Source organism: Taurulus bubalis (genome assembly GCF_910589615.1).
Source record: "Taurulus bubalis genome assembly, chromosome: 1".
Taxonomy (NCBI): domain Eukaryota; kingdom Metazoa; phylum Chordata; class Actinopteri; order Perciformes; family Cottidae; genus Taurulus; species Taurulus bubalis.
The window spans coordinates 5,572,977-5,583,883 of record NC_136589.1 but is presented as its reverse complement, the minus strand read 5'-3'; the positions used below and the strand labels follow the sequence as shown (position 1 = coordinate 5,583,883).

Genomic DNA, 10,907 nt, shown 5'->3' with positions numbered 1-10,907 from the left:
GTATATAATGAGTTTATAAATTGCATAAAGACTGAAAATGAAGGTGTGCAAAAGTAAAGTTACACCAATGTTATGTATGTAGACACACACACAAATAAATGAAAGAATACGTAGAATAAACAGTGTGTTTGGAATATGTGAACCAGGAAAAAACATTCAACTCTGATTCATCAGTAAGAAGAAACATTTTATTCACAGGTACTGTAAAAGTAAAACACAAGCTGCCGTATCATACATTTATACACAAGGTTTGAAAATCCTATACAAAAACAAAGATATCCGAAAATATGGGTTTTGATATGAAATATGACCTCACATATAATCATTTCTTGGAAAAAAGGTCTTGGTTTGGTAATAGTTATTTACTTTATGAGCCTTACCCAACATCAGTGAAAATTGAAGTTATTGTAAAAAATTAGAATGGTAAAAATGGAGTAGAAATTATTCTTAAAAAATGATTAAAAAACCTCATGCAGCATCTTCAGAGAGGCCCTGAGAGAATACATATTTGTAAAAGAAAGAAAACAAAGTCATATTTGTAACAGATATAGAAATCAAACATAGTTAAATACAACAAAGCCAGTCTGTTTGACTCAACAATCATTTTCACGATCGTCTTTGTTCTCTGTGTGTCAGCCGTTTGATTCTTAACAAGCACATTCTGGCAGCTAAAAAGAGCTGATATCATGATTGATTTTCCTAAACCATGTCACGATCATTTTCTATTATTCACTGCATAATTTGACAAGAAACTAGCAATTCTTGAGTCTTTGTTTTAGACACTGGATCACCTTTGTTGATTTGCCTATAAAAAAAAAAACAGGGGACAAAAGAGGCCAAACTGTTGCTGCCCTCAAGTCAGCATTGAGGTTCTTACAGTAGTTGCAGTAAATGTATTGGAATGCATAGAGCCGAGGCTTGTTAGCACTTGAAAATGTGTTGTGTAGGAGACCAGTGGACGTGTGCTATTAACTCTGTTCCTCTTTGTTTTACAGTGTAGAGAAAGCACCCAGTTCGAGCCCATTTGGAGAGAAATGTGGCTCAATGATGAGCACTGCCATCAGTGTAACCAGTCATCATGTAATCCTCACAGGCGAGTGTAACAGGGAAGGTCTCTCAGGGTTGCTTGACCACATACTGTATTGAGACATCAGAGTGAGTGGCTGAATCAAGAATCATCACCCACTATCCATCACAGTGGCCCTCTGATTGATATGTTTTGGCGTAATCTCTCATTTTAAGTGAGATAAACACGGGCAAGGACAGCCTGAAGAAGCCCTCAGTGCCCCATCATAACTGCTGCTCTACCTTAGTGCATCCACTGAGACCCATTTCGATCAAAGGCAACTGGAGGGAAAAACATTTACTCAACCCTGCTAGCTTTCACAGGCCAGCTGGCAGGCGATGAGTGACAACAGCAAATGCAGTCCTTGATGAGATAATATAGTCCAGTTTGAAAATCTAGAAAACTACAGAACCAGAGAGTTAAAATAAGGCGCAAGAGGCTGAATGAACATGGATAAAATGCTGACTGAGGTTTGAAAAAAGAGAAAAGGCAAAGTCTGGGAGCGCAATAACATTAGCTTATTGCTTTTTCTTTTTTCTTCTTTCTTTTTTTTCCCCTTAAAAGGATATTTGTACACACCACATAATCATATAAATACACTATACAATGCAATATAAAATATTTTTCTTAAAAGCAATATGTTCAGGGTTTGCAAAGGTATGCTTAGGATACCCGCACCGTATGAAAAATAATGACTCAAAACAAAACAATACAAAAGGCACTTCCAGGTGTGGTTCATTGACTCTAGAGTAAGTGATGGCCACTGCATTGGTGCTCACGTTTAATTCCTCTGCCATTAAAACATGTCCCGAACAACGAGGCACTGTAGCTGGGTGGTTAATATTTCCTTTGTTTTCATGCCAAGATCCACTCTCATCTCATCTCTGTCACGTGTTGTTCCTCATTCCAGTGATATCTATAGACTGACTGCTACATTTAATCATCCTTTTGTTTTCTCACTTTCTCGTTTCTCCACCTCGACTTTCTTTTGTCCTCAGACTTCGACTTCACGCAGTCCCTCCTGAGCACCAGATTTTGGCATGCTGATGTCAAAGCAGGTCACCATCATGACACGGGACTTGCATATATTGACACAGAACTCCAGTTCCTCTGTGGCCTGTGCCAAGGCCTCCAGGTACTCTGGAGACTCTTTATCCAAATTCTGGTCCACTTCAACTGTTCAAAAAGGGGAAATGAACGTTTGGTTAAATGGTTCGTCATCAAATTAAAGTTTCGATGTATACTTACAGTAAAAGAACATTTAGCAGTAACTTACACTCTCCCATCCACTTGCTGGGGTCCATCATCAGTCGGGCCTTGGTGTCATCCAGCTCCTCCAGCAACACCTCATACTTTGCCCTCAGTTCTCTCACTTGCTGTTGCCTTCTCTCCAGCATCTTCAGCTTACTGTTAAAATATAGCAGGCCCTGAGAGAAAAAGGAGAGATGTTTAATTATAGCAAGCTCAAAAGTTTAGTTGAGTGAAGTTGCTGAAAGTATAAATTCAAAAAAGTTGAAAGTGGCACAGCAAACAAGTTAGAAAACTACCAGTAAAAGTCGTTCCTAAAGCCAAATTGTCGATTAAATGCTACTTTAAAAATAAATAAAGTAGCAAGTACAATCAATTAGAACTTCTTTTGAGTCTAAGAAGCCGAGTTGTGCTGTAAATGTGGGAATTGTTCAAGTTTTGTGATGTAAATAATGAATATGGTAATGTAACTACCATAATACAGCCAGTGCTGCTAATAATGAAACCTCAGTCACCCCGAATATGAACTCACCGTGTCAACATCCTGGAATGGTTGCTGAAGACAAGATTGGGGTAAACAGATAAAACAAGTTAGCATATCAAACAAGACAGAACATGAACAGAATGAATAGCATATGAAAACAGCATCTTAATATATACACATACTGTTGACACAAGCTACTGATTCGCATGCACAAGACTCCCATTCCAATTTTGAAATAGAAAAAAGCAATTTCATCATTTAGGCAGTGATGGCTGGTAGAGAAAAATCTGAGATAATTTTTTCCTGATTGAAAGTAAATCCACCATGTAGCTGATTTAATATCATCTCTCAACAAATCCCTGTCTGGCTGCGGAAAACTTGTGGGAGCAGTTAATGATCCACAGAAGAGGAGTCGGCTATAAAAAGCGATCAGGCGTCCAGTGATGAGTGCTAGCGCTGAGTTGATTTGGGCTGGTGTTGGGCGACCCTGCATTCATCACACATACTTTGAACAGTATTCTCACATCATCTTTTTTTAATTTGACTCCCCCCACACGTCACGATCGTCAGCAGTAAGCCGAGTCATCACTCATTTCTAAACCAATTAACCCTTGTCAGTAATTGCCTCCTGAACTCTTGACATTACTTAGGAAGGCTGCCAAAATACCAAGCTCTGGGAATCTGGAGGCAGACACTTTAACTCCAGGATTTGCCACTGAGCTGACTGAAGGTCAGATGTCTGAGACATACCAATAATGTCTTGTTCTTTAAAAAGAAACTGGGAAGAAGTGAGCTAAGACATTCCCACAACGCAAGTCAATGTGACACATCTTGAGCGTGCATGGCATGAATGTCGCACATGCAAAATATGGCTTAGCGAGAAGATTTAACGAGACTTTGACCCAGACAAAACATTATCTAAAACAAGTTCAGCAAGCTGTACCACCATGTAGAACAAGTCAGGAGTGACCCTCTGCTCACCTCTGTGGTTTCCTCCAGGCGTCGCCTCTGGAGCCGCTCCACATCATCAATCTCATACACCTTGATCTCAAAAGGTTCCTTTAGAGGCCCTGACATAGGAGGCAAGTCCACCCACTGGCCTGCTGTGCCCACTTTCTTCCCCAGGGAAGAGGAGTCTGGCAGGGGCGCCGGGATGAGCCTTCTTCTCTGGAAGCCTACAAAGACATGCATATGGTCAGATCGGCACCAGTTGCGTTGGTGACACACAATAGTTGCATTTGCTGGGATTTATGAGTAAATATGTATGAGTCTCACTCTGAGATATAAAGGGGTGCGAGGCCTTACTGAGGCCGGCAGAGTTGTAGTGATTGCATATTTATGAGGGTTTTAGGGGTTGCTATTCTGTCCATACACAGCCATGGAATTCAAAAGGTTGGTTTAACAGACATGAATTCAAATGGAGATATATATATATATATACATATATATGTATATACACACACACACACACACACACAGGGCTATTCAAAACTGATCCAGGTCACTGCTGTTCGTGTTCAATTCATCTTATTTGATTATCACACGGTTCAAAGTCGTCTTGTTTGAAACATTCCTTATCATTTCCCCATATATGTATGAATAATGTATTTTGCTGATTCAGGAGGAGAGAAAATCCAATGAAACACCAATCCGTGGATGTAATGAGAATGGATTCATAACGTTAGAGCCGCTATAAGGCTAATTTCCTTTGAGAGGGCATTCATTTCTGGAAGCTATTTCAATGTGTGTATCTTCACGGTCAAGCACTGTTTGATATATCTCACATACAGGACACTGCTATTGTCAGTATGATATGTGCGAATATTACCTGCATTGATAAGTGTAAATTTGTTTCTCACCATTAGCTCTCTTCTTGGGATACTTGGAGTTCCTTGTTCTGCCCGAAGACGACATGCCGCTCTCGCTCATGGAGTCGTGGGCAGAGGAAGCACTGCCTGTGGCTTCGCTGTCACGGATCATGCTTTCATATCCGCTGCTGCCACCACTGTGGTAGAACAGAGCTGTGCGGCCCATAGCTGGGGGCAGCTCCCCGCTCAACACACTGCTGTTGTCACTGCCATGGCCGCTGCTGTAGCGCTGAGGTCGTCTGGGTGCTGTAATTTTGCTGTACGGAGAGGGCAGCATGGCTATGGGGGATTTGTCATCACTCACATTCACACCGCTGTCATTCCCGCTGTCTGAATCTCCTGAACCTCTCATGTGTTTGCCTGATAGGTTGCCTGTCGCCAGTTCGCTCACACGGCTGTTGGCAGCCCTCATGGCCTGCTTTGTGCCCATGATGGTTCCTCTAACAGGCTTACTGCTGACAGCAGCAGTGGTTCGAGGAGCTGATGCCCGTCCTGATGGCGGGAGGTTGGCATTGGTATTTCTGGTCAAGGGGGTGGCCAAAGATTTGGTAGAGGAACTTAGACCCTTGGAGTTGTTGACTGATAGTGAGCGTGCCTTACTACCATTGAGTGCTCCTAATGCTCTGGGATTTACAGAGGCTTTTACTTGACCAGGTTTGTTAATACTTCCTCCAATTGGGGATGATGGGCAGGTAGCTATAGGAGAGCTGGATGAAGTAGGAATACCAAATCTTGGAATGGTCCTGCTGGATTTGCTACTGCTGCTTCCCAGACTTGCCCCACTATTCTCCCTACTAAGCGTAGGTCTGGAACCTGATAAGGACAGGCTTTCACACCTTTCCAGGGACATTTGACTTCCATAATGCTGCCCAGCCTCTCCTCTCGGCCCTCTCGTCTTCAGGCTGGAGGTAACTTTGGCTGTGTTGAGGCTGGAAGTTTTGAAACTGATAGAGCCCGTTCTGTGACGTACCTCAAGCTCATCCTCTGATACAGCTGCCCTTGCCCCAAAGGCTCTTCCTGTTTCCCCATATGCTGACTTTAAGGCACTTTGGGGCAGCAGGATCTTAGTCTTGTGGTCAAGACTGGACTTTCGCACTGGAGGAGGTGGAGGTGACGTGCAACCTGGTTTAGGGAGATTGCTCGTTTTCTGTGAGTTAGCCTTGTTGTTTTTCCCCAAGGAGGAGTATTTAAGGCTTGTGGTAGATGCAGTCATATCTTGGGTTGCCTTGTAATCTGAGGAGGAATGGATGACGGGCACTGTTCCCAGGGTGGTGGCCCCTCGTCTCAGCTGAGGCATTTTGCTGGGTGGATTCTTGCTGGCTGACTTCTCACAGCCATCGACCACCCTCTGGGATGAGGTAGACCCCTGCACCTTGGGTGGGCGAGGTACACTGTTGCTGTTGTTAGATGTTTTGCTCGAAGGGATGCCACTGGGGGGATTTCGGAGAAATTTGCTGGTGCTGCTTGAGTCGGAAAACTGAGGCTCTGTGTGGTTGTCAACACGTTGCCAAGGACTCTCCTGCTTAGCCTCTTGCCTTGGTGGCTCTCTACTGCTGCTGTTGCTACTACTATGAGAGATGGATGAGGTAGGTATAATCTTCCTGGGAAGACTGGAGTGGACTATGGAGGGGCCCTGTGGAAGTTGAGAGGAGCTAAGTGAGTGCGCTTTAGTTATTTTGGATGTCAATCTGAGGGAGCCTTTGGCTGATTCCGGAGATGCGGGGCACTTTGTCAAGGATAGTTTGCTTGACGCGGCACTATCACTGTCTAGTTCGGAAAAACTAAATCCACTGTCATTTAAGGAGTTCTTGGCATCTCTTGGAGAGGATACGCAATGGAACATATCCAGGGAATCAAAGTAAAAGGCAGCCTCTGGTCCCATGTGTTTGGCCTGTGGAAGGAATACGTCTGTGGAATGAGCCCCTTCACTCTCCAAGGTGCAGACACTAACCTCACTCAACCAAGAGCTGATAGATGAACCCCTGCTATCTATACACTCCATTGCTCCTTCCTGGCTGGGTGAGACCACTGCGATGTTCACCTCTGATCCTCCCATAGCCGACGTGTAGGCGTCAAATTCATCATTGATGCTGCTGATGATGCTGACTGGTCGAGAACCAGAGGCCAGGGCCTGAAGGGAGCAGTCACTGTTAAAGCTGATAATGCTGGATGGTCGACCCGTATCTACAATACCGCCTATACACAGCTCCTCCACCACAGTGAACACCAGCTCATCCTCTCCATTCAGCTCCACGGGCCGCTGCAAGGTCACAGTCGCTCTAAGGATGTCCCGATCCAGACATCTTTCCCTCAAGGTAGATCGCACCTGGCACACCTCCACCGGAGCTCTGAGCAGAGGGGGCGTGTATGGATCCCTCCTTTTCACAGCCTGGTGGCTCATTCCTACAGGAGGCATTCTGGTGCTGGATCTTTCTTCGTTGCCAGTATTTTCCTTGCTGGAGTCTCTCTGCTGTGAAGGAGGTGGGGCTGGCTTGGGCAACGCTTTCTTGTTGAAGTACACCTTCTCCCTCACCACAGGCTCAGAATTAGGCCCTGAGGCTGTTGCTTGTTTGTTGGAGCTAACTCTGCTTTCTGAAACCAAGGCTTTTTCACCATCAGCACTGGTTCTGTCTGATGCTATACATTGCGTATCGGCATTGTCCAGTTTAGATATAGTGGTGGGACTGCAAGTCGGTTGTGTGGCAACAGATTTAGGGGATTGTTGGGGCGAGATGCCCTCTTGTGTGTAAGAAATATTTGCTACAGTCTTTGGTGAAACAGAGCCTTGGCTCTCCTTAGATATGTCAGTCTTGGGGCTAGCCGGGCCTCGCTTGCCCTCTCCAACAAAGGCAGTGGGTTCTTCACTGCCATCTATACACTCCAACCTCTCCTGCAGCTCAGCAAATGTGTTGCATTTAAAGAACTGGTCCAGAGGGCCATCTTTTGCAGACTTTTTTCTGTTCAGGGACGGGATGATTGGAACAAAGGCAGGTGGGCCTTCATTGTCACTAAGCTCCCTGTCCGAGATCTCAGTTCCCCCAGGGCCTACATAAATGACAGTGTCACAAGACTGTTCACTACTGGATGAGTAGTCTGGGTCACTGAGCATGGACGGCAGATCTGGGTCCAGGGCAACCGTCCGAGGGTGGAACGGCCTGAGGTGGGGCGGCCGGCGGATCCTCCCTTCCTCACAGGAACTTTCCCCCCCAGATGAACTGGATGCATACTGAAAAGCAGAGTTAAAGCAGAAGAGAAGATAGTCTTTGGGGTTTAAAAATGATCTCATTAAGTGATGACAGTAATGTGATTCTATCTTACAATATTAATGTAACAATCTTTTTTTTTTTTGCAAAACCATTTTAATCCTTATAATTCATAGTAGTTTAATTTCTTCACAATTTCATAGTGAAATCAATCGTAGGACAAATATTAATTCCGATGACATTACCAGTCGATATTTATCTAAAGGTTAAAAGTGCACATCAATAGTCACACAGAAATTAATGTCAATAATACAAATTGCTGTATGTGGACTGCATTATAATCAGGCCTGGGACCAATACCAAATAAATACATGCTGTCATTCAGCCTAATTATCTGGAGCATATATTTCTCTAATCCGAGGGAGACATTACACACTTCCTTGAGCAGTGGTATTGATTACATGATTATGCGTTGAGGAGCCGAGAAAAACTAGCTCTGAGTTACTGCACTAATAATCTTTCATTTGCAGAAGCATTCACACATTCATTTGCGTAATAGCTCCAAAATTACAGGAGGAAGAAAGATTTAGGGACGTGAGTCATGGCATGAAATATGTTGAATGTAATCAAAGTTGCAAATGCACATTAGGAATGTAATTGCTGTCATAGCAACATTTACATTTTAATATTAAAATGAATAATTACTCTGCATTTATAAACAATGAACAACATTAAAAGGAGCACAGTTGTTACAGGATATTCACTTAAGTTGTTAAATGCCTAATTGTAAGAATGGATATTCATTCACTACTTATTTAACTGTTTATTACTGGATGTGTTTAATCATATTCAGTGGTGCTAATCAGTTTATCAATGTACCTTAGATTTCTTCTTCCTCATGCGGTGGATGCGGGATGCCAGCTGGATAGTGGTGAGTGAGTCGGCGTAGTTAGCGGGGGAATCGGAGATGTGGGCAATCATGGTGGTTCTACAGTTGATGTTGCCGAGGGACTCCCTCAACAACATCGTCAGTTTGCTGTCCCTACATGGAGCATTTACATTGTTGTTAGCAAACGGCACAGTCATATTTTAAAAGGACAGTGAAAGGTAGCTGACATGATTCCAGGAAGAGCCATTTTAAATTCTCTGAGCTGACAAATACTCCTGTGACGGGTCATTCATCTTTTCATACCTGTGTAACTATAATATAATCTTGTGCAACACCAGTGAAAGCTATTATACGAGGCAAACTAAACTAAATAAACTGTCACAAAGCAAACGTGTAAGCCTGACGACACATGCAGCAACTTGCCTGAAACTACTACTTTTAGCCACAACTTCACAGAAGCTAAAACAGACAGTAAAACTAATGGTGGTTTTCTTACCTGTAAGGTACATGTTTTGCTCCATTTGCCAAAGCCATGATGACATTTCCCAGTGCATTTAGAGAAAGACACAGGCCTCCCCCGCCGTCTCTGCTTTTACTCAGGACCTTTTCACAGCTCCCCAGGTCGATGAGGTGCAGCCTGCTCCGACCGCCTGACACTGAGCCAACAACAGAAGACAAACCAGGTGAGCACAGCCCAGACACTCCCTCTCTGAAGTCAGTTCCTCATGCACAGTGCCATGATGACAGGAGTGGCACAGCTTAGCCCAGATAAGACGATTGATTGTCAGAACATTCTGATTTATTTATGATAGGAATTTATGATTCCCACGCTGGAGTAACCCAAATTACAGCCTGACTGGTAAACGTCCACCAGATGTGTAACTACTGGTAACAAGGAGGCACGAATACATTCCTCTTCAACTGATTTAAAATACAGCAGGAGGGAATTGGCTGTCATTGTAAAAATCCCAGGGCAACACATTGTTATGTGGATGACTGATGTAATTGCTACTGCAGCAGCAACACATTAAACTCCTGTCAGCAAGGCTTCAAAGCTTCATTCACTCTCGATCAAAGCATAATACATGCATACAAACACATTCCTGTCTTGCAGAGACCAAAACCAATTCATTCATAAACACAGCAAAAAGGGACTTGTCTGATGTTTCATTCACATGTATCGTATACTTTTCTGCCATCGAGCTCACAAAAGAAACGCCTTATTAAGAGAGGTCACCTTTGAATAGCTATAATTAGGGAGGATATGTTTGAATAAATAATACTGCTCTTAAACAAATTTTGAACGCGCATGCAAGGAAATCGGTGTAGAAGTGTTGGGGAAATTGAACAACGACCATATACGTAAGTTCATTGCATAAATGCAAGGTGGCCACTTGTTGGAACACTGCTAGAGTTGTAGATCAAGTAATCTCATGGTACTGACTTCCTCCCTTGCCGCTCTTCTCCATGCGGTACTGGTAGATGTGCAGAGTGAACAGCATGTGGGAGTTGCGCCGCTCCTCCTCCTCCACGTTAGGTCTGCTTGTGCTGCGTGCGGCGATGGCAGCATCCAGGAAGAGGGCGGCTTTCTCAGCCGTCGGGGCACGTAGCTCACTCTGATTCTGGAGCTGGTGGGGGGGGGGGGGGGGGGGAGAGGCAGAGAACAGGGTTAGGGTGGGCAATGGGGGCTACATAGGGCTTGAGAAAGAGGACAGATGTGAAAAGGATACTGGAGAAGAGAGGGAAGAGAAAGAGAGGAGAGCAGTTAATTGGACCCCGGCACACATTTCTTGCCCATTTAGATTGAGTCTCTGGGGCGATTAAAAAAGCAGATATGCGCACAGAGGGAGGAGGATTAGGAGAGGTAATGGTGGAGCAGGAGGCAGGGGGGCGATGATGGTTGTGTTGAGATACAAAAAGAGAGGAGGGGAAAAAGAAGAGAGAGAGAAGGCAGGGGACATGAAGGGAGCCCACACGTGGCTGTTGAGAAGAAGAGCAAGACAGAGCTTCACAGCACTGCGCAGCCTTTGAAGTCAGAGTCCATACAGCTCCCCAAAAAAACAACATCTGACAGCAACACCTGTGAGTGCCTTCAAACCTACAGTCTTCCACCATCCCCCAGTAAACACTTCTATTGTGCTGTAGAGGG

At 44.3% G+C, this 10,907-nt stretch overlaps 1 protein-coding gene across 1 annotated transcript in view; it reads right to left on the bottom strand.

Moving 5' to 3' along the window:
* Positions 1-778: 778 nt before the first annotated feature.
* kif26ab (kinesin family member 26Ab) overlaps positions 779-10,907 on the bottom strand; it is a gene marked incomplete at its 5' end in the record, with an annotated part of 64,290 nt that continues 54,161 nt past the window's right edge. The window contains 8 exons of the mRNA XM_079220764.1: positions 779-2,242; positions 2,343-2,493; positions 2,847-2,870; positions 3,780-3,973; positions 4,658-7,892; positions 8,749-8,911; positions 9,255-9,414; positions 10,203-10,386. Of these exons, the coding sequence (XP_079076890.1) occupies positions 2,061-2,242; positions 2,343-2,493; positions 2,847-2,870; positions 3,780-3,973; positions 4,658-7,892; positions 8,749-8,911; positions 9,255-9,414; positions 10,203-10,386 (4,293 nt within the window). The 3' untranslated portion in view covers positions 779-2,060. The remainder of the gene's footprint in view (positions 2,243-2,342; positions 2,494-2,846; positions 2,871-3,779; positions 3,974-4,657; positions 7,893-8,748; positions 8,912-9,254; positions 9,415-10,202; positions 10,387-10,907) is intronic.